Here is a 25,143-nt window from a genome sequence, read left to right on the forward strand (position 1 = left end):
AGCTTAATTTATGCAAGGCATGGCTAACATTGTTTTGAATTTATAGTTAGAATAATTTGCCAAGGAGATAATCCACTGCATATGTGAAGATAATCCATTTGGGGTCATGGTGTTAAGCAGTGAATGTTGTTTATCATGTTTTCCACAACTATAGTGAGATTTGTTTGTGGGCACATTTGTTTTTAATCACTGGGCATTTAGAAATGTACATGAGAACTAAGAAATATAGACACATCCTCCCATACACACATATGCACACATTTACTACAGTTTTTTTTATTAGTCCCATATTTTTATTCAAGTTACAGTGTTAAATTGATCATAGTGATTTCTTTTTTTAAATCTGTAAATTGAATTAGGTATATGGTAGTCTCACTTCATATTTAGAATTTAAAATGTCCAGTAGTAATAGTAATAATCATACAAAGTGATCTTTATAAATTTAACATTCAAGAATGTTTTCAAGTTTGAATTGCAGGGTTGAATAGTAATAAACAAAGTAGATAACAATTTGGATGTAGATAGTCGCCTAGCAGTCAATAAAGTTAATACCGTAGCATAACTTGATAAAAGCAGAGTGTGATTTATTGCAAACTAAAATACTGTAAAATGACTAATTTTCACTGGGTTTAAATTTCACTGATTTATCATTTCAGGCATATTCAGTGGGTTTTAAATTCACGGTTTTAACATTTAGATAATATGTTTTATGCTAAATTTTACATATTCACTGGGTTTTAATTTAGTGCATTTTCCAGTCAGCGAAATAAGCCAAATTAAAACTCAGTGAATAATTAACCATTTTACAGTACCGGTAGTTGTTTGGCAGCAAATATAGTGTTCATTTGAGATATTGAAAATGCTATTACAAGTACAAATGTACATTTCAAATCATCTTTACATATTAGGTAATTCCACATTTGTGTTTCACATTATTCCTTCGAACAAATACAGCTCTATGTTTTCAGTCTATCTCTCCTATCAAAACACAATAAAGTTATTTTAAAATACTCAAAATTATTTGTATAATACAATATTTTGTCTCATATTCTAACCCTTAAACAAACAATAACAATAAATACACCGTACAGAACCATGTTTTCTAAATAAACATCATCTTTGAGTTACACACTTAACAAACAATAACAATATAGTCAGACTTTATTGTGTAAAACTTAATCACTGAATGTAGTAGCACATGTTTTTACAGAAATGACAGTGTGTCTATGGTCAAATGACTTTTTAATGTTCAAGCATTTAATTAATGTAATCTTTGGTGTATATGACTTTTATTAGAACTGTACTTCTAATAGGGAAAATATGGTATTGTCGCTATGAACCATGGTGCCTTACAATAGAATGGTGCTTGTCCGTTTTTTTCCATGTGCACATATTTCAGTGCATAATACTAGTATCAATATTTTGTGTCAAAATATGTCTACAAATAATTGTTTTAGTATTAGTCAACATTGAGTGAACTTTTTGGTTTACTGTCTTTTGAGAAAAATGAGAAATTAATACACATAAAACACAGACCACAATAAAAACACATTTCCTTGCTATAAAACACACTTAATTATTGTCAAGTTTTTAATACTTCTAGATATCAAAAAGTACTTTGTAAGACACTATATATCTTTTTTTGTATCACTGAGCATAATTTTGAGATATATTCTTGCCATAGAAATCAATGGTAAAACCTAAAACAGTCAAAACATTCTATTTGTACTGTATTATATTGATGGTTTTCTCTGAACTGAGTAAGGAGTATCACATTTTTTATTTTATTTTGTCATCCTTGTACAGGATAGATCAAATATGTAACAAATGAAAATTACATTTTTGTTTTACTTTTGTATATTTACTGCATTCAATCTGATAAAATATGAGTTGACCATCATAAAATATGCACAGCAAAAAAATCCTACTGGAACAATGAAAAAAAAACTAAGTTTATAACAGAAATGTCATGTAAATATTATAACAAAGCCCAATAACTGTTTAAACTAATGTCATTATGGAAATAAAAATCTTGTCCAAATCCATCTCTTCTTTTAGAGTCAACCAACGGTCAATCTCTCATTTATTAAAACTTGTCAATATTTTTGCTTGAGGATCTTTGTATATTTATTGTTATCTCTTGTCATATGCAGATTACCTTGTCCCGTTATTGGCACAACCAAATTGTCAGATTCCACATGGGATGGCATCATTTTAGTCACTGATAAATTGTCTAATCTTGATGACAGTTTTGAATTCTTAAAGAAACCATTAGAGAAGCTTAAACAGGTAGGTTGTTTATTATTATTTATTTATGCTATGTTGAAGGGATTTTTTTTGTGTATTACGGTACTGATATATCCACAGATATGCTGATTTGTTTTTAATGACTTAAGACCAGTGGAAATTTTGAATTGTGGACTATTCTATTATAGAGTCTATTATACAAGCAATTACATGACTAAAAAATGTATATTGGTAAAATGAAAACTATGGTGAGATAGGGACAGCCATTTTGTAATCAATATTTGTTTTTGAAACATGTACTCAATAAAAAAGATGAAAATTACATCTTAAAATACAAATTTATTAAAAAAATAAATTTAAAATAGGTGAAATCAGTTGAAAGTTGTTTTGTTTGTTATTCAGTTGTATGTTTTCTGGTAAATTATAATTCCAGCTTTTATCAGATTCTTCAAATTCTGAAGAATTATATTAAAAGTGAAGATTTGTAATTAAAAACACAAAATGTTTCCTGTATAAAAGTTTCTAGCACCAAAGGTGTATATCCATTCTTCTTCTTGAAGTAAATAAACCACATTCATCTGTACAAGATCAGTTTCATAACCTCCCCGATTGTGACATTTTATATGACAGCATTTTATAAAACCCAAATTTTAGCTCTACATCTCACCATTGTCATGTGTTTCAGAATCTAGAATTATTCATTTCGGAAACTTGTTATTTTCTTGTTAGAAAAAAATGATCAATAAGACTAAAGCCCTATAGTTCAACAAGTGTTTTATAATATGTAATTATTATGTGTGATTTATTTAATTTATTGTATTAATAATTGTCTGTATTTTTAGTTTGTCATATTATACCTTTAACAATTTTCCCTCTAAATTATTGATGCAATATTTTGTGAATTTTAATATATTTTTCTATAATTTTTTTGTTAATTTTGAACCAAATTGATAAAATTTCTCACTACCTAAAGATTTTGATCATTTTTTTTTTTCAAATATAAATAAAATTATGTGGGTTTATTTTGTGAAACATGACAAAACTTGAATTGGCAGTTCAAAGTTGTGCATGTACAAATGACTAGTGGAATCTTTGTTGATTTGTTTAAAACAACACTGGATTTAATGCAAAAACGACTCAAATAGAGGATTCTGATAACAAATTGAGAGCTTAAATTTCTGTGTGCAGATTATTCTTTTTTTACATAGAATTTATTCATATCACTGAAAAAAAGGGGGCAAAACAAATAATCCATTTAAAATAGATTTTTCCAATAATTTGCATTTAACTCATCAAACAGAAATAGAATACTGAAAAATGCTAAAATAATACATGTTTTAGAAAACATGCATGTCTAATCATTATTCAAATCACTTATTATGACTTAAATGACTTCAATGAATGAAGAGTGCCTGAATAAACAAACCTTGACAGAGAAGATGTCCAACATGTGACAATTAACAATAATGAGCAATATCTCAAACACTCAAGATTAGTAACAAGAATTACATAATTTCAAAAGATTGTACTGATACAGAAAATTTAGTAATATTAAAAATAAAAGATAAAAATATGTTATAGTAATAAATATATATTCAATGCTTCAATATTAGGGTTGAAATGATAAGTTTATGAGAACACACCAGCTGACCCATAACATCAGTAATCTAACTATAAAAATATCGTTCATTTCTCATTATTTAATTTTCATATTCAATTTAAATTTCTGAACAACAAGTTGTTAAATATGAAAAATGTTATATTAATACATTTTATTTATTATAAACATTATATATGCCAAGCCAATATTGCACCAAAAATAAATTACAGAAATAAAAAAAAATATTAAAAAATATTTAATCAGGTTTTATTAATCACACAACTTTGACATTTTGTACCTAAACATATTGTCTCATACGACTCCCTATATTACACATTTCCTAGAAATCTTGGGTACTACATATGCTCTAATTCAATTAATCAAGTATTCCGACTCAAATACCCATGCTGCTCCTCTTTTCCAAAAACTAAGAATACTAGACATTTTTTCAATCAGCAAATTACAAACCTGTTGATTTGTCTTTGATCTCAGTAATAACTATTTTGTACATGATATTTACAATTATTTAAATCTACTGTCAAACCCGCTTAGCCTGTAGCTTGAATTATTATACTCCAAAACTGAATCTTACATTCAACCAACACAGTCAAAAATACTCCACAACAAAACATTGGAACTCATTGCCTGATACATTTAAAACCATCACTAAGAGACATATATTTAAAGCAAAATTAACATTTTTCTTTCATTCTTTATTTGAAGATTTATATGGTTAAACTATAAAATTATATATACAGGGGTTACGGACCCGACTATTTCTGATGAACTATATCTTTAATCCACACCAAAAATAAAAAATAAATATTATAAGTAGCATTTATTACTTATGTTTATTACATGTACTTATACATTTAATGTTGTTTTTATTTTTTTTGGTGATTCAGAAATAAATTTCATTCCTTCATTCAAACTTAATTGTATTTTAATCAATAGGAATAGATAACAATAAAGGTTACATTATACAATTACATCAAAATCTTATTAATAATATAAATTAATAAAAATAAATTCCAGTGAAAGTACAATAATTGAACTATTATTTGCTTTACGTACATTCCATTCATTGATCAGTGTTGGTAAACAAACATTTTTGACTGACATGCATATCTGTACTTGCAATACCAAGAACATATGATATTCTACAGTATTTTATTTAACACATTGAGACATAAAGAAATAGTGAAATGTATCACAACATATTGTAATTTCAATGACAAATTCAATATCAATAAATATCAATAAAGCACACGCAGACAACAAACTTGGTGAATAGAATTATCTGTAGCATTTGTACTCAACAAAAGGCTGTCTCATGCATAAAATCTATACAATGGTCAAATTCAATTCAATGGCCGGCCATAAAGTCACTTCACTGTGGAATAGGTCAATTCTAAGATTTTTATAAATTAAAAAATTAAATAACATACTGTTTATAAAAGGTTGATTACCATGGTTTCATTGACAATGTTTCTATAGTTTATTTATGTTTTATTCACAGATTGATGAAGCGGTTGAGAAAGAGACAGTAGTTGCCAGCCTCAATGGCCACCCCGCAAAGAGAGTTATATTTGCACCAACAGGACCATTAGATCGGGACTATGACGATGTAAGAAGGTTTGCTGAAGCTGCTGGTAACGGACTCAAGAGGTGGGTAATCCACAGATGGTACATTGTGTGCTAGCATTAATCAGATTATTTAGATTTATCTTATCAACTGGCACAAGTTTTACTGTTTGTTTCAATTTTAATCATGAATGTGATTAAATCTGTACAGGCTGTTCATATCATAGCAGAAAACCCTCTAAATGCCAGTGTATAGTGACAACCCATATATAAAGTATATGAAGCTGTTTTGTTTCTAAATAAATTAATATGTACATTGAAATGTTTTAATTGACTGTGTGACTGTAGCTTAAAAGCAAAATAATGTTTCACTTGTATCAAATATATATTGGGCACTCTAGAAAATGATCATGTATTTCCAGAAAATTATTAATTCTGGATAATGTTTTTTAAATTGATGTAAGAATAAACATTTTCAAATTAACCACAAAATGTGACCTTTGATGGAATTAAATGTATAAATCATGGATGAACAGAAAGTATTTATACTGAGTGTACCAGATTGTAAGTTTCATGTGACTTTGTTCAATATAATGTATTAATGGAGATCGGGTAAATTTCCTGGCTTGTCTGTTGATGGATGGTTAAATACATATCAAAATGATTGAAATAACATACATGTATTTATTATGAACAAGATTGCTTTCCCTTCAAAGACGATTTTTATTATTATATTATTAAGGTAGAGATGCAGTTTACCCAACAGGTATTTTAATTAGTTAATTAAGAAACCAAGATGACCGACCTCCCTTGTCCACAAAACTATATATTTTCGGAAAGCTTATTGTATGAATTTTGAAATTTTGTTAGTATTTTTTTTTATGAACACTGTAATTTGAAATATGCACAAAAATGTGCTTTTTTGGTCAAAAGTGATTCACAAAAAAAATGGGCTTCTAAACCATGCTTTTGTTTCCGGTCAAAATTGGTTTATGGGTACAATTGTATACTATGAAGAAAATGCCGTCTTGAAAACTGTCTACCAGTTGTCAATTTGGCAGGGCAGCAACTCAAATTTCACTACTTCAAGTTTATGCATAAATTGACACCCAGGCTAGTTGTCTGTACGATTGTTGTAACACTGTTCAACCAAAAACAATGCCCCGATGTTGTTTTGAAGATAAACACATTATCAATCATTCGTGAAAATTTCAAAACAAAAGGTCAAAGCGTCTAGGAGCTTTTTTTTTTTAAAGTTCTGGAATGTGCACTAAAAAGAAGCTGAGATTGCTAATTTGCATAACAATACACTCAGTAAGAAGTTTGCTAATGCTCATAATTAAAATGGCTGTAACAGTTCCAAATTTAAATGTATTATCGTTTTGTTAAAAGTTAAATATAGTGCATAATATGGAGATCCCGTCATTTATTTTTTTCACCATGTCTCTTTTTTATTATTTATGTACAGCCTTGCTAAATCTTGCTAAGCATTCAAAAGCGATAAAGTTTGCACCTGTTATCTATATTTTAAAATCATTTTTTTATCTATGTTCTACTATTCACAATTCTACAAAATGTTAACAGTCTATAGCCAAGACTGTTTGGATAATAAAAAGCAAAAAAAAGTGCCCATGAACCTTAAACAATTATTATTGCTGTTGAAAAGCAAATTTCAGCAATTTATAGCTTTCAGTAGAAAAATGCAAAGAAAAATCTAACTAATCATATTAATTGTACGATATAAAAAAAAAAGTTGTTTCCCATAATCATACTCAAACTTTTATTTTATGCAAATTAGCCAATTTATATTTTATTTTATGCAAATTAGCCAATTTATATTTTATTTTAATGCAAATTTTCCATGTTTGACTCACAAAAATGACTTTGTTTCTTTACTTCATTGACGTAGTGAGTATGACTGGAAGGAAATCTACTATTATGACTAAATGTAATTGGCAGTCATTCTTTCTTCATCTTAAGTCAGTATTAGATGATTGGTAGTGAATAACTTGTTAAAAGTTCATTTGAAAAAAATAATAAAATAAAATAAAAAGCCTCTCTGTCTACCCAATATTAATTTAGCCCAACTGTTTTTTAATGATACTATCATTCAAAACATTCACATATTCACCATATTTGAATGCTGGTTATTGTTATGGTTTTCATTAAAGGGGCACTTTCAGTTAAGCCTAATCTCACAACAAATTTACTTTCTGGATTAAAATTACAATGGATAACAAAAGATAGATTAACTTTGTCAACAACATAAATAATAGTGTCCCATGACTCTTTAGTGCAATCCCTGGGATTGAGCGGTTCCCCTTTAATCACCATTATTCACCTGCAGTAACTTCAAACTAGAGTGAACCTGGCTTAATCCTGAAATATTTTCTACAATTCATGCATATTGATCAAAACATGTGTCACATAATGGTATACACCAATAAATCTAACAACATTAATGCAACTTAAAACAATTTTTAAATCAAATCACGAGAACATTGTAAAATCACCTAATTTTACCAACTAATGAGTAATCTCTTAACAATATTGACATGTGTCAGTAATGACAGCCAGCAAGTGCATAATTACAGAAAATACAATGTATTTAAAAATTACATCTCATTTCATTAATATCTATTGCACAAGGGGAAACAGAGTCATATGTAATGTCAAATGGAAGCATTGCATACTCTGGATCAATGCACGAATTATTGTATAAATCTAGATGTGGAATGAATAACAGCTTGCGACAAGATTGATTTAAATCAATAGCGATTACATTGTTCTTAACAAGATGCTAATATCTATCTATGTATTCACAAGCCAAGATTTATTTCTTCGGCCGTCATCTCACCATTATAGCTTGTTAGAATTTCCACCATAAACATAGTGTTCACTGTTGACAAAATCAAACACAACACATGCTATGGTGTGTTATATGAAAAATAGAACACACATCATCTGTCGGGATGCATGTTTCCATGCGAAATTGAATGCAATGTTGCATGTTTTTGTTCAAATTTGAAATTATTGCAAGTAATACAGGAATGCTGATTGATGGATCTCTGCAGTTTCTCAGCACACCCATCAAATCATTCAATCAACATAACGCTCATGGATGGTTGCATGGCTTCTGCATGAAACCATGCAAATAGACGAATGGTGTATAAAATTAACATTATTGAAAAAAGCTGTCGTGTATGTGATACTAATGATATTGAGGATGAAGAGCACTTTTTGTTATATGTCAGCTATACAAACATGAAAGACAGATCCTTCTAAACACAATTAGACAGTGTTCTGAGGGAAACACTGATACAAGCTTTATCAACATACTAGGCACAAAGAATAATGTCATGCAAAAATGTCTAGCAAAATACATATATGAATGCTTCAACCTAAGAGAAAGCAAAATAAAAAGAACAGCTGCCTCACAGATATTCAAATAAATAATTTTTACATTTACTTTATATATATGCATTTGTAACTCATTTTCAGACAAGTTTGCTGCTGTTTTTTTATTTTTGTTTTGTTTTTTCTGATTGTTTTCGACATGGAATGACAACCATGTTTTATTGTACTTTGATCTATGTCCATTTTTAGGATACGACTTAAATAAAGACTATTATTATTATTATTATTATTATTATTATTATTATCTACCCGCTATATAGCTAGCATGTGCAAACACGCAGGAAGTAACCTGCAAATTCTAGTATGCAGACTTGAAGGTGTCTATCAATTTAAAGTTCAAATTGAATTAAATTCTATCTTACAGGGCATTAAAAGCAGGATGCAGATCACCATTACTTGTATGTCCAGTAAATAAATCTTTTAAAGAAGCTCCATTGGTGTCCGCCTTGGCCACACTCCATAATCTTTATGTAGTAAGTACTAGTTACATTTACTAAACATTGTTCAACTTTTCTTGTCTGGTAAGTCGCATGGTTTTAAATCAGCTGGTTTCAAATTATCTTATTTCAAATCACCTAATTTTAAATCAACTGTATTAAAACATGAAAAGAAACCTATATTTAAATAATGCTGGAATTTCACAACAGAATTATAAAGTCTGAAAATAAAGTCTATTATTATACATCTGTCATAAGGTAATGTGAATTTCAAATATAGAATGATTACGCTTGTAAGCATCCTCTAATAATAAAAACAAACATGGCTGCCACCAGGGTTTGACAAGACTCCACACAAAGAAGTAGCTGATTCTGTTTTAAACTTTTTGGATTTCGGCATTCCCATGATGTATCCTTGGAAGGAAAAGATGTATAATAATAAGGTTATTACGAAGATACCTCAAAGTATGCACTCAGACAGTACGACGTCGCATCGACCTCTATTGCGCGTCGGTCGATAATCCCGCTGTACAGTTTTTGTACATGTATTGAGGTATCCTCATAATATAAGTGATTAAAATCAATACGTACACATGAGTAATATAATGGTATCTACTGTAAATGCATTAATTATTCACTGGATTTTAATTTCGCTATCTTCACTGATAGATAAAATTCTCTAAATTAAATCTATGTGAACAAGTAAAATAACAATAAAACTCATTGTTTTCTTGACAAATTCATGAAATTAAAACCCAGTGAATATGTTCAAAACATCCAAATAGTGAAATTAAATGTCAGTGAAAATAAATGGTTTAAAAGAAACCACACATTTGGTGCTAATATTTGAACATTTCCTTAGTTCAATATTCAATTTTGAAACTGTTTATATTTGTTTTTTGAAGATTTCAAATTTTGATTGACATATAATTCAAGTAGACATTGTATATAACTGTCAAACTGGAGTAAACAATGTTAAAATACAACAACATCAAATGAACTTCACTCTCAATCCTATTTTTATCTTAATTTTAATTTCTTTGTTAATTTTCGACCAAATACCCCTACAGAAGACCTTGATCAAAAGTTTTGAGAAAAAATTGGTGGAAGGTGACACAAGCAAGTTCATTTTCTACAGCAAGTCTCAGAAGTATTGGGGCAGCCAATTTGCATACTTGCTAGCGAATTGGCTAACTGCTTGGGTTTTGACTAAACAGTTGGCTTTCGAGTCTCGCTGGCGCCGTCTTGTGGTCATGCCCACTCTGGGCGAATCTATATAACAGCAGGGGATGGTCGTCATACTTTAGGAGCTAATCAGCCACAGTTGGATGACGATTTTGCTTTCAAATATACCAGGGAAAGAGTTCTATGTGTAATGAGGTCGATTTTTTTAATGGTTGGCTAGTGTTACCCCGACAGATCATTTAAATGTGAAAGTTTATCATTTTCTTCCTGATTTATAAGAAACTGTTTATCAACGTGTCTCTTTATTTTAATAGTTTCAAGCACTGTTCAAGATGGCTACCCCATATAGTAAATATCGGCGGATTAATTGCATTTATCATATTATCGCTTTACGCCAGCTGACTGGCCATTCTCAGGTTTACCCGGGGAACTACTTTACATTATGACGCCTCGTAACAAAGTAAATCATTCAGGGGAATCTAGACATACACCTACATGTACCAGGCTATGTAAATACATTCTATGTCCCCTAATACAACTTAGACTCACACAGAGTGAACACGGCCACGAGTCAGCGCCAGTGAGACTCGAAAGCCAACTGTTTAGTCTGATAGTCAAAACCAAAGCAATTAGCCAATTTGCTAGCGAGTTTGCAAAATGGCTGCCCCAATACTTCTGAGACTTGCTGTAAATGCAATAAAATTTGAATTTTAGCTGAACATTAAATCACAAATAATTTGAAATATTTATTTATTAATGTATGTAACATTGATTTTGTTTCAGCCATTGGAAGTTCGTGAGGCAAGTCAAGAGAAATCCAGCAAAGCTGATAGACTTGGAGTCTGGTCAGAAACAAAGGAAGAAAATGACAGAATTACAAAATTGTGTGTAGCTGTAGAAAGTGGAAGGTATTTATAATAGGTTTACATCATAAAACATGTTGCTTTCAATAATGACTCAATAAATGATGTTCAAAAATGTTTGAAAACATGGTTTAATTTATAAATTCAGACTCAATCTATTTTCAAATATCTTGTGTTTTACATTAAATTATGTGATTGATTTTTATATGCCTAATATTTCTTCAATCTGAATATCAAAAGAAAATTCAGCAGCCCAAGGGGCCTCATTGTCCATATACCAGTATTCTAGGGGAACTTTCTGAGCAATCCTTCATTATGGTGTAATGTAAGGGTTGTCACACTTTTAAGATTGACATAAATATATAAAACAATCTCAAGATCCTTTTTCATATCACATCATATTTGAGAATTGTTGACATGATGCATGATTAGTCATTACCATATATGACCTAAAAACATAATATATGTACTTCTAAAAATATGTTTTGGTTCATTTGGACTAATTCCCATCTCAAACAATATCCATGTTCAGACCCGGTGATGAAGGGTCTGTATTTTGATTCAAACTTGAAAGCAAACATTGTTCACAGTGGTTCTGAACCTTTGACTTTCGTGTAATTGTTTTTGTTTTGTAAGTCATCTTTTGAAATGAAAAATGGTTCTTCTTGATGTTTATTATTAATTTCTATTGGTAAAATGTAGTTTAAATTTGACCCCCAGCACTGATGGCACTGGTCGCCGTGGTTTCTGACAATTAATTAGTTGAGAGTATTTTTAATGATTTCTAGATTGGTTGCCCGTGATATTGGTGGATCAGACCCTGAGCGTATGGCACCTCCTAAAGTGGAAGAATATGTGAAAGCACTTTTCAAGAATTCTCCAGTTAATGTAAGTTGACTTTCTTATCACTGTTTTTTAATTGAAATAATGTGGTTGAATAGACAGATAGCTATTCAAATGTAAACATAACCTAGACAGATGGCTATGATGCATCTGTAAACACTACCTAGACCTTTGTGTGTCCGTGCGTCCAGACCTGTATCTTAGACTTGCCTGGACGAAACACATTCAAACTTCACACATACATCATACATAATATCATACATATGCACATCAATTTGTTTTATGATCTGATTCAAGATAGCCGAATGGTGGCCATTTTTGTTCTAAAAAAATCAAGCATTTATGGTTGGATTTTGTTCGAACTTGGTACATACGTTGGTCATACAAGGGACCTTGATACACATCATTTTATTTTTCAGATCGGATTTAAAATGGTCGACTTGTTCTAGTGCCATATCTCTGCCTAGACTGCATGGCAAAGTCGGAACTTCTTTTTTGTTTTACAATAAAAATATAATATATAATTAATTGTCAACTTAGCCTTTTTAACATGACCGCGAAAACTAGCTTGACTGCAAAAGAAATCCCGACTGGATGCATCTGCAGGTGACCTCCTGCGTTGGAGTGAAAACCGGAGTGGAATCACTCCGGTGATTATGCTAATTAAAAGATGTTGACTGGCATTGACAACTAATCAGGGTGCAGCTGTATACGTCATCTCTTATCTATGTTAATGTTCGTGACCTTTCCCTTCTGAGGTCCCGGTGATTTTGAAAGACTACTTATATACATTGGACATTTAAATCGACTTGTTTTCAGTAAACATGGATGAAAGTATCGCCTTTGCACTTAAACAAGTTAAAGTATCCATCTCTGCAATCAAATCGAATCAACCTTTAAAAGGTCACGTTTACTTTCACACCCCCACTCATGAATAATCAATGATATCATAAATAATTAATAGCAGTCAAATGCCTGCAGATGCGTCCAGTTAGGATTTCTTTAGTGGTCAGGTTAGTTTTCGCAATCACGCTAAAACGAATAACAGAACAATTAATTATTTCTTTTTGTAAAACAAAAAAGAAGTCCCTGACTTTGCTAATCTAATCTCTGCCATGCTTTGACTGATTATGTTAAAATTTTATATATTCATCATTATACATCATTATTAGACATAGATATATTGGTTTGACTATCTGATTCAAAATGGCCAAATGGAAGCCATTTTTGTGCTAAAATTCATTAAAAATGAAGCATTTCTGGCATTCCAGAATGAGATCTTGGCATTTATGGATGGATTGTGTTCAAACTTGATACATACATGTACATTAAACATTATGGGTTCCTGATGCAAGTCATTTTTTTTTTTCAGATTGGATTCATAATTGCTAACTGGCGGCCATTTTGTATTTATGAATGTGCTTCTCTGACATGCTTTGACTGATTATGTTCAAATGTTATGTATTTGTTATACATCATGTTATAGATATGTAGATGGCTGACCGGTGGCCATTTTGTTTTAATTAATGCTATTCCGGAGCAGTGTTTCTCAATATTGACAAGTACTTAATTGTTTGATGATCAGATACAAGATGTCAATCATTTTGATCTTAAAAAATCATCATAATCAAGCATCAGCTTCTGGATCCATACTTCTATATTACTGTAAACAAAACTGTGTAATTTTTAGGTTGAAGTGATCTCAGACCCGGAAACTTTAGCAAAAGACTACCCATTACATGCTGCTGTTGATAGATGTGCAAGTCATATAGACAGACATCGAGGTAGGATATTGGAACTGGAGTATAAAGGAGAGGGAAATATTGAGAATACACTATTACTGGTTGGAAAGGTATGTCTATATGACTCTGTGTATAGCTTGATACACTGGTGTAGTTTAATGCATTTTAGTATTTTATTTGACCTTCAACATTTTTTGTCACTTTCACAAAATTAACCTGAATATATTTGTTCCATATTTCTTCAAAAATGTCAAAACCTGTGGTCAATGGAAAATTACAGTTTAATTTTTGTTTCTAGGAGATTTGTTGATTTTATGCATTATACGGACAACATCATGCGCTATGGTTACTGTTTGTAGGACCCTGACATAAATTAACATTTATCAAAACATTTTACATTTTGTGTAAGAATTTATACAAAGTAGAAGAACTTTATGCCTGATACAAACAGCATTTTTACAAGAATTTGTAAAATTAACTGATAATATAGACATATTAAACAAAGTGTTCAATTGATGACAGGGTGTGACCTATGACACTGGTGGTGCTGATATTAAACATGGTGGGACAATGGCAGGAATGCACAGGTAACATTTATTTGTAATCTATACAATGTAAAGTGATGAACAAATACCAAACTGTTGCACTCTGGCATTACAGCAATCAGATCGACTGATGTTTTATTATTATACAACTTTCTCCATCTTGTAATAATTAAATGATTAATAGCAATGAAAAACATATCCCACAATGCAAATGTTTGCGTTAGGTCACATGCTATAGCTCTATTGTTTGAATATGATGTTAACAATCTTGGAAGTGTTAATATTGATGTAGTAAAACTACCTCAAATAAATGAAAGTCTGAATGTTCAAATAAGTACAGATGCATTTTGAAACAAATGAAGATACAGCTTATATATATATCCTATTCATTGCTAGCTGTATAATGATACGATGTATTTTTTTGACATTATTTGCTGCCAACATTTTGTGCAATATTAGGGAAAGATTATGGAAATATAGTACATTTTTTTTGAAAGATTACATTAAAAAAGAACTGTCAGTTTTGTACTGTGGTAAAATGTTTTTTTCAGTAGTCTAGCAGGTTTCCCTGTTTTGATCAGTTTATCATATACCTCAAATCACTATCAACAATGCTCAGTCATACGTGTGATTTGGATTCAGTTAGATATTTAAACCAGTTTATTTAGTTTTGGGGCAAATAGAAGACCCTGTTTCAGCCAATCAGATGGCTAGATATTCAAAATATACTGGTGTTTCCATGACAGCAACCACAAATCTTCATCTGAATATATTACCATCCAAAAAATAAAAACATTTACATAAACATTTTGATAATTTTACTTGTCTATAAATACACACCAGACATATTGGAAGTTTATTTTTGCCTAGTTACTTAGTTTGTTATTTACTACATTTTTATTCAGAGATAAGTGTGGTGCAGCTGCCGTGGCCGGATTCTTCCAAGTGTTGTCATCACTGAAACCTAAAAACATCAAAGTTATTGGAGCGATGAGTATGGTTAGGAACAGTGTTGGAGCTGGTCAGTTTCAAATTTCTACACGTATATGATTCCACTCTATTTTCTAAAAAAAAAAGCTCCACAAATGTAGGAGAAAACAATTAACAGTTTATTTTCATATAACTTTTCATTCCCTGGATATTCAACTTTTTATGAGTATTATCTGGTCTGCTATCTTGATTCAGCAAAGGATTGTGGTTTGAGATCATAGCCACTATTGTAAAAATGGGTTTCATCTATAACTTTTGAGAAATACTATTAGTTCAAATTTCCAATGTGCATATTACTTGTGTATACAATTATAATAATGCAAATTAGAATGTTGCAATTACAAAAAAAGTAAAGATGTGGTTAAAACGTTAAATAAATAAAAATAGTTTTTTGTTTTGGTCATTTGTGGACAGCAGCTGTTATATAACCTGTATGAGCTACTCTCATCAATAAATTGTATAAAATATATATACTTGATGTGTATTTTTAGATGCTTATGTGTCTGATGAGATCCTGACATCACGTGCTGGTGTGCGTGTACGAATTGGTAATACTGACGCTGAAGGACGAATGGCTATGGCTGATCCTCTCTGTAAAATGAAAGATTTGGTAAGAATTAATAGACATGACACAGTCCACATCGTACAATCGTAAAATCCACAGCCATACACGACAAAAATCTGGTTCTAGAATGGCAGAAATGCTTGATTTTAATAACTTTTTAGTACTGGGCTGTCATTCGGCCATCTTGGTTTGGATTGTCAAACAAGTGCATGTTTATTACATTATGCATGTTGTGAAAAGTTTGATTGTCAAGGAATGCATGAGATATGGCTCGAGAACAACTTAAAACAAAATGGCCACCATTTTAAATGCTCAATGTATGTACTAAGTTTCAATGAAACCATTCCTACATGACCAAGATCTAGTTTTAGAATGACAGAACAGAAATGCTTACTATCTTGAATTTAAAATTGAATTTAAGCTAAAATTGTTACTATTTGGCCATCTTGAATCTGATCATAAAACAATAAATACACATGTATCCCATTGATGTGTGAAGATTGAACATGATATATCCAGTCATAGATATATATGCAAGCACACATTATGAATACAAACAAGTAAAATTTTAAGTCCCCACAAACATGCACTAAAAATGGTCCAATCCATTGGCCAATATTTGGTTTTAAAAATGATCCAAGTTTTGTCATTCGATTTGTAAAAAAAAGAATCCCTGCCCTTTGCTTCATGAATTACTCTGCCGCCATTTGGATTTTCTTTTGAATAATATTCTGAGCATGAACTTAAAATCTGACTAGTAATTTTCAATGTGCAATACAATGCCATACAGATCACTGTTGGAAATTGCCACAAAATGAACTTGTGAAATATCAAAAAATTCTTCATGTTTATGGAGTTAATTCACTGTGGCCAGTGTTCAGTATAGAAATCTACATGTGTTTTACTAGCTTTATTAGAAGCACTCACACACCCAACATTGCATTTATTGTGTATTGGTTCATTATAACAATGACATATTACAATCATTGACACACCTCTTATTTATATGCACTACTGATAGAGTTAATATATTTTATTAACATATAAATATACTTTAGTTATTTCCTATTTAGTAAAACACAGAAAATGAATAATTATGTAAATGATTTAGTGTAATAATTGTACTGTTTTTCTACAGGCTTTGGGTGAAGTAAATCCACACATTTATACTATTGCTACGCTAACTGGACATGCTGTAAGGGCTATGGGACCATACTATTCAGTAAGTGCCAATAAAACACTGATGGTGAAACTCCAATCTTATGTTGCTATGACAATTAATACTCGAATAAACAAGAATTTCAATATTTTAAGTACATTATTGGATATTCATTGTGTATGAAATATATTAGTTATAATATTGTACTGTTTTCATATAGATTGTACTTGATAATGGACCTGCTCAGAAGAAAAAGCATGCTGAACTCTTACAAAAAGGTAACCTATTCACCTATTTTGACCTCCATCTTTGTTCATGCCTCATGACATGCCCCAATTACCTCACATATGGCAATTATTTCTAGTTCTTGTTCAGGTGGGACAAGATAATATTCAGGTTTCATACCTGTCTATCCATAGATATCATTCATCCATCCAGAGCCAGTTGTCAGGTGGCATTGAATGTCTTTCTAACTTAATTGGTACAAAGACAATCTATGAATCCCATCAATTTTATTTTTGATTTGAGTAAATGTGATTGAATATCAGCCATTTTGGATGTATTATAGGTGTCCTAAGTCCTAATACTAAAACCTGAATTTTGAAAATGAAGTAAACTATGACGGTATAAAATTACACATTAAATTACAGGTGCCATCTTGATGATACTCTGTCTAACATTTACTTTTAATCTCGGTGAATTCATCTAATTTCAACTAAAATTATGGGACTTTTATTATTTACCGGATTCGGCTGATACCCCGCCCTGGGCGATCTCATGGAGGATTTGATTTTTTTAAAACAAAAATGTGGACCAAAAGATCTTTTGGCAGATATTACGAGGCCCATCTTGTCTGGGAAAAATACCCCTGCGTTGATAAAAATGGTCTAGAAAAAATAATGTTTCGCGTTGACCAAATATAATCATGCAAAGTATAAATTCAAAGTGTTTTAATACATTGGTGAGAGGTCGCATTTTACGTGAACAAGAACATGCACTAAGAAGGAAAAGCAAGTCAAAGTGAAAACTGGGTGCATCATGGACATGGCACAACACACGCTGCGACAACTAGCAACTGAGTGATCAGCGACATCATTTTGATACGCAATTGAACTTCAAGTACTTCGCGAAACTTGCTGCGCGGCGATGCTGGCATCAAGTGTGTGTTGACCAAAGTTTGACCCCAAGTCACGCGCTGAACTGGCGCGTTACCTTAGCAACCTTTTTCTTTTGTGGTCCGCGCGTCGATCTAGTAAAATTGTTATTATATCCGACGGTACAGCAATTACGCAACTTGTATGCAATTCTGTACTGGCTTTGAATATATCAACGTCGTTTACTTCTAATTACGCAAATTATGTTTACAATTTTGTACCAGCTCTGAATATTTCAACTTTGTAATGTACTGCTTCCATGATAATTACGCAAACTCAAGTTAATTTTTACTATTGTTAGGATGCTGACCCGGGGTATTGGGTCTGTGAATAATATTACCGACTTGATAATGCGTTGCATTCGTAATAATTACGCAAACATAAACATGGGCGCATTTAAATCATTAAAAATGATAGTAGTCTGGTATCCACGGAAAGTCGAGAAAATATTTTAAATACTTGTGATTCATCGATGTTCCAATGGTGATTTTTTGTTATTTGAAATGAATTGAACATGTAATATAAACCATACCATGCGTCAAATTAAATTTTACTATAATATAATAAACTCTGGACAGCGCACTACGATCGCAATATTCACGTACATTTCGACTGAACTATAATAACCACGTGCGGCATTGGGCAATGACCTCCAGAGTTCACGCACTGATATTTAAATTTAGGCCATCCAGCTTGACGCAAATCAATATAGTTACTTGTCATGTGTTCAAAAAATCTTTCAACTCTCACAAAAACCATGAACGCGAAGAGTTAACTGAAAGGGAACCTTCTTTTTTGGACAAAAAACATGTCAGTACAAGATTATGTGTACAAGGTTAGCTTTATAGAACGTACACGACCGCTTAACTCTGTTTTTTAATAATCATGTCGTATGTAAAACGCGGGAGACATTTTAGTTTGCCTATTTCTTGTTTACCGACTTTTTGTCTGGAATGCGATACAGACAAGGATTACACATTACTGATAACAACCAAGAGGCTCGAACCAGGAAGGCTTGGATATTTTAAACTTCGTAAATAACATTCTTTTCAAGCGTAGACTTTATTCGAGTGTAATAAACGTAAGTGAAATGTATTTTAACGAGTCATTATACGCAACAACAATTCGTATACAGCATTGGTTTTATTGAAGTTTTAATGCTTTTCGACTTCAAAGTGAATTATTTTAGCGTCATATTTGAAATAGCGCGCTCGATACAAGATGTCGGACGGGAAAATTGGGGTCTGTAGAAATGTTTGTTGGTTCAGTCAGGCAATGTGTGGACCAAAACATCGCCCACTATTTGAAACATCGCCCATGGGCGGGGTTTAGGATGGGCGGGGTATCAGCCGAATCCGGGTACAATTATGACTTATTCTCATATGGTAAACACCTTGTTAACACATGACATGCTAACATTACACCATTGATAGAAATCTGCTCAGGTTCTCAGCAGACAATGTATTAATCACAATAGCATGATTCTTTTGCAGCTGGAGAAAATGTTGCTGATCCATTTGAAATATCAAGAATCAGAAGAGAGGTAGGCATTTCTTAAACTCCTTTTTTTGTAAATATGAATACATGGCTCATCTACAAATACTAATATTGGTCAGTAAATTGTCTAAAATATGTGTATGAAAGGACAAGTAACTAAACCATGAAATGTCAAAGTGAATTGGGGGCATTTCGCCCAATTACCACTTCACCCGAACGGTTTCGCCCGATTACCTGTTCGCCCGATTACCATTTCGCCGATTCCTTGTATGTTTGGTATTTACGTGTAATCAAAACAAGATAACGTAGAAGTCGAAATTTGTTTTTATAAGGTGATTAATGTGAAATTTACAACAGGGTTGTAACGTAATTTACAAACACATTTTTTTTGTATAAGAATGTAAACCTCTGTTTTTAATGTAATTCCAATCTGATAAAACTTTATTTTTCCTTTAATATTAGCATTTTTTGGTAACTTGACACAGTAAAACACAGAGCTACAACAATTCAACAAATTGAGTTGAGGAAAAACTTTTGAAATATTTTACTAGTATTGTGTTTGTTTTCTCCAGTTTCACTACCAATATTGCATGAACATTTTGTTTCCTGGAAGGGGGGAGCAATGAAAGTAAAGATATAATCACAGTCCCTCTATAGAGGGACTGTGATATAATGCATAATTTACATTTACATTACATTTATTTATTTACCCTCGAATAAAAATAAAGTAGCACACCAGGTGCTAATATACAATCGAGCAATATAAAAACACACACTGTACAAGACAATTACAAGAAATCACAAATACCAAAAATATATATATTAGTACATGTATTACATATGGAATGTCTACGTAGAAATTGAAATACAAATTAAAAATTTACATCTTTGATTCTTTTTTTAAAAATAATGTAATAATAATTTTATTATTCAGTGATAAAATGTCTTTATTTAAACACTGATGGTGAAAGAAGTGAAAAATCTGTTTATGACGGCCGATGCATACCTGTCCCATTGCCTGTCGGCCTCCCCTCTATTGTGAATGGGGATGACTACCCGCAATGGCGGACATCAGTTGCAGTGTTTGCATCGGCAAGAATGATCACTAAAATGTGATCATATGGTAGATTTTATGCATTTTACCAGATGTACATTTCGAGTCGAAACCCCCCAGTAGGCCTACTGTGTAACTTCGGTAAATCGGGCGAAAGGGAAAACGGGCGAACCGGTAATTGGGCGGACTGGTAATCAGGCGAAGGAGTTCGGGCGAAGTGGATTTCGGGCGAAGTGACTGTACCCGTCAAAGTAGTTTACACAAAACACTCGGAGCTACCACAGTGTGTGAGCCAAAGAACTCAGCTACTGCAAGGGGTGTTGAAATTTGATAAACTGCCATCCAACTTTCTTATACAAGGCTACACATAATTCAAGAGTTTTTTAATTTTGTTTTTATACAGTTACAGATAATTCTATATATATACACACAAAGCAATCTATTTACAATTTCATTACATTCTACAGGACTATACCTTTCATGAGGGTAAATCTGAATATGAGGATGTCTTACAATCTAACAATGCTCCATCTACCATGACATGCCGAGGACATCAATCACCTGCTGCATTCCTTATTATGGCATCAGGTCTTGATAAGGTAAGGTTATATGAAATAAGCGTTTAACTTGCTCTTATCATCGTAAGGTAATCAAACCCTGGGACTTTATACTAACACAAGAATTGTATATACATATTTTGGAGATATTAAATTTCTTACTAAATCTTGTTTTTCTATTGCAGCATGGATGCAATTCTAGTAATCCACTATGCTATTCACATCTGGATATTGCTGGTTCTGCTGGTCCATTTCCTGGAACACCATCTGGGTTCCCAGTTGTTGCATTGACTGCAAAGCACCTGTTTTCTTTAGTATAGACAAATTCAGATACATTATTCAATGGGATGGAAACTAAGTTTAATTAATGTATTCAGAGATACAAGTTATGATCCCAGAAAGTTTTATTTGATCAAAAATAGGTGCTTAAATGTTGTATGTAGTCTGGTTCTATAGGTATTTGTAGTTTTGAGTAATGTACTTTAGTTACTTATAAATCTGTAAATCTTTTAAACATTATTTTTGATGATTTTCTTTTTGTAAAGTGTAAATTACTTTGCACTAAATACATTAATTTTGTTCTTGGTGACAGGATAATTAATTGATACATGAAACTGACACATGAACATCTTTTTATTATGTGACATTCTACATTCAATGTTGTGTTTCAATTCCATTACATTTCATGCATGTTTACATTGGCATTTTTACACTCACTCACAATTCATAATGTTGGTAAAAATTATGGTGAATTATTAGTTTAAGGATAATTCAATAAAATTGAAGATAAAATATATTGTTTCATTTCTGCACTATTAATCAACCTAATTAGTACATATACATGAACATTTGAAGTTGTATATTGTAATCACTGAGATAAAGATATTGTAATCACTGAGATAAAGATATTGATGTAATAATTTGAGCACATAAATTGTACATGGACAAAATATACATTTAATATACTTGCTTAGATATATTAAAATGACTTGTTACAGTTAGCAAAAATTAATGCACTGAAATCTAACCAAAACATAATTCAGTTTCTTCATATCTTATCATAGGACACATGTTGACATACATTCCTATACTAGAGTCATTTTACAATGAAAACATTCTGGTACATTTGGTATGTGCCATATCATGGTTTTGTTTTTCATATCTTTTAAAATGCTTTATGGAGCCTCAAATACCCGTTAGTTTGTTGCAAGAAAATTACCAATGTAGATTAAAATGAAGGATAGAATCACATCGTGACTGGGAGGGGATATGAAAAATAGTTAATTGGTAATTTGCAAAATGTTAGGGTAGTAATTTACTTACTTGCATAATATTTTCTGTAGGAATAAAACCATTGTGTGTCAATCTTGCTTAAATCACACTACAAACTTATTTTTTAATACAGTTTCCAATAATACATTATTGTATACACTAAAGCAACATTGTATGCATAACATTATATTGTCCATTGTGGGACATATTGCAGCACTACATTAATATACTTGCATAAAATGCACTAAAGGTATAAATATTATATCTGGGAATATGAATTGAAGACAAATAAAGTACTGAATATATTACAAGTGTCATGAGTTTATTTTTAGTATTTTTTAGATAATGAGATAATCTAAATATTGAGAAGAGTACATGTGTGTGTGTGTGTGTACGTTCAACGACTGCTTGGCATTTCTTCCTTTTCCATGGCACAATTAAATTGAGTGGCAGTATTAGTGAGCTAGCTTTTGTTTGTTATATTTCATCATCTGACAATCAGCAGGACAGGTCAGCTTAAAGAAGCAAGGAGAACGTTATTCAGCGATTAAATTACTGTAAAACATGTTGAAAAAGCGGCATGCAATTTTAGCGAATTATGGTAAAATGACGTAATAGCGAAATGTTGATTCATTGTTGATTTCTTTGTTTGGCAGCCATTTTGAATTGATAATAAAGTCATTAGCGACATCTCGAATTAGCGAAACAGTTCTCTCGCTAAATTCGCGAAAAAGACATGCTCGCGAAAAAGACATGTTTTACAGTATTTCTATGTAATTATAATTAATTCATCCTTTTCTTTGCATTTACAAAAAGATCATTATCTGTCAATAACATTTTAAAACTTGTTGACAAGTAAGAAGAAATCAACACAAGAGCCCTCTAATAAAAAAAATGCCAAGAATCCACTTAGTAAAAGTCAAATGGCGTTTCACCACAAAAAGACAATATGTGGTGGCAGAGATATTTTGGTGTTAACCATAAAGAACTCAGGAAAGAACAACGATTCCAACACACAATTCCAGCACGAAGCTGGAGGTGCAGTGAATACAAATTACCTACAGTACCTTACTGCCAATACAATTTACATATATATGCTTGAGAGTGCTGTTTAACTTTGTTAGCTCCGCTGTCGACAAAGTCGACACAGCGGAGCTGTTCATATTACTGATTGTACGTCGTCGTCGTCAGTGTCAACTTTACAATTTCAACTTCTTCTTTCGAAGTCGCAGGTCAGAATGTTTTCAAATTTGATAAGCAAGTACCTTGGATGGTTCTTTCTCAGGTTTGTTCATTTCATGTCAAAATCTCAAATTCTTTATTTTTGGTGAATATTTTTGTCATTTTTGGTAAAATGTGATATTTTCGAATTCTTGTAAAAAACCGCAAGTCTGATTACTTTGATATTACATATATAGGTACTACATGTGGACCTCTCTCAGAATTGTTCATTTCGTGATGATATCTTTAATTCTCTAATTTTGATGAATATTTTTGTCATTTTTGGTAAAAAGTGATATTTTCGACTTCTTGTTAAAAACCGCAAGTCCAATTGCTTTGATATTACATATATAGGTACTACATGTTGATCACTCTCAGATTTGTTCATTTTGTGATGATATCTTCAATTCTTTAATTTTGATGATTATTTTTGTCATTTTTGGTGAAAAGTGATATTTTTGAATTCTTGTTAAAATAGCAAGTCCCATTGCTTTGACACTATACATATTGTTCATTTTCTTATGATATCTTCTGTTCTTTAATTGAAATGTGCATTGCTAACAGCGGAGCTATCTCAGCCGACTGGCTGCTTGTTTACATCTTTGGCAACAATCTGATGAACCAAAAAATTATAGGTGCATGCATTGTTCGTTTTTAGCATATATGTAAGCGGATTGTCATCCACCATATACAAGTATTTTAAAAGGGGATACTTGCAAGCAAAGCAAAGTTCATTCTCATCCATCATTCATATAGTAGAGTTGTGTAAAGGTCCATCTATGAATGGCCAAAGTACAGTATATTTCTTCTGAAGCAAGATAACTCATATGGAAATGACATCTTGGTTCAACTGACTACCTACTAGCAACTGTGTCTTTCAAATTCATTTTGTGGAACCTTTCCAGTGATGTCTGGATATTCTGTAGATTACACTCATTTAGACTCAGTGTATGATCTGATAATATAAATGGTCCTTGTTGTGTTCGTACCAATGATGACATATGTGCACATGACATTAGATCTATAATTAAAGCAAACATAAAAACATCCATTAAATTTAATTAAAGCCAAACAAATCTTTGCTTCTTTTTTCTTGGGTTGAAAAAACATCCCCTGAAACAGAAAAACAAATAATAGTATATCGATACACAAATTTCATGACAAAAAGAAATGTGAAATGGCAGTTTAAACTATTTTTAAACCTTGAAATG

At 31.6% G+C, this 25,143-nt stretch overlaps 2 protein-coding genes across 2 annotated transcripts in view; one reads left to right on the top strand and one right to left on the bottom strand.

Annotated features, from left to right (window-relative positions):
* LOC100375552 (putative aminopeptidase W07G4.4) overlaps window positions 1–23,016 on the top strand; it is a 33,302-nt gene extending 10,286 nt beyond the window's left edge. The window contains exons 2-15 of the mRNA XM_085504556.1: window positions 2,154–2,289; window positions 5,367–5,515; window positions 9,213–9,321; window positions 11,254–11,378; window positions 12,122–12,221; window positions 13,867–14,028; window positions 14,441–14,505; window positions 15,369–15,484; window positions 15,945–16,063; window positions 17,157–17,240; window positions 17,398–17,455; window positions 19,825–19,874; window positions 21,350–21,481; window positions 21,625–23,016. Of these exons, the coding sequence (XP_085360682.1) occupies window positions 2,154–2,289; window positions 5,367–5,515; window positions 9,213–9,321; window positions 11,254–11,378; window positions 12,122–12,221; window positions 13,867–14,028; window positions 14,441–14,505; window positions 15,369–15,484; window positions 15,945–16,063; window positions 17,157–17,240; window positions 17,398–17,455; window positions 19,825–19,874; window positions 21,350–21,481; window positions 21,625–21,759 (1,540 nt within the window). The 3' untranslated portion in view covers window positions 21,760–23,016. The remainder of the gene's footprint in view (window positions 1–2,153; window positions 2,290–5,366; window positions 5,516–9,212; window positions 9,322–11,253; window positions 11,379–12,121; window positions 12,222–13,866; window positions 14,029–14,440; window positions 14,506–15,368; window positions 15,485–15,944; window positions 16,064–17,156; window positions 17,241–17,397; window positions 17,456–19,824; window positions 19,875–21,349; window positions 21,482–21,624) is intronic.
* LOC144350132 (pseudouridylate synthase TRUB1-like) overlaps window positions 22,055–25,143 on the bottom strand; it is a 44,483-nt gene continuing 41,394 nt past the window's right edge. Inside the window, exon 7 of the mRNA XM_085504557.1 lies at window positions 22,055–24,953. Within this exon, the coding sequence (XP_085360683.1) occupies window positions 24,787–24,953 (167 nt within the window). The 3' untranslated portion in view covers window positions 22,055–24,786. The remainder of the gene's footprint in view (window positions 24,954–25,143) is intronic.

Source organism: Saccoglossus kowalevskii, chromosome 10, assembly GCF_978046115.1.
Source record: "Saccoglossus kowalevskii chromosome 10, keSacKowa6.1, whole genome shotgun sequence".
In the NCBI taxonomy this organism is placed as follows: domain Eukaryota; kingdom Metazoa; phylum Hemichordata; class Enteropneusta; family Harrimaniidae; genus Saccoglossus; species Saccoglossus kowalevskii.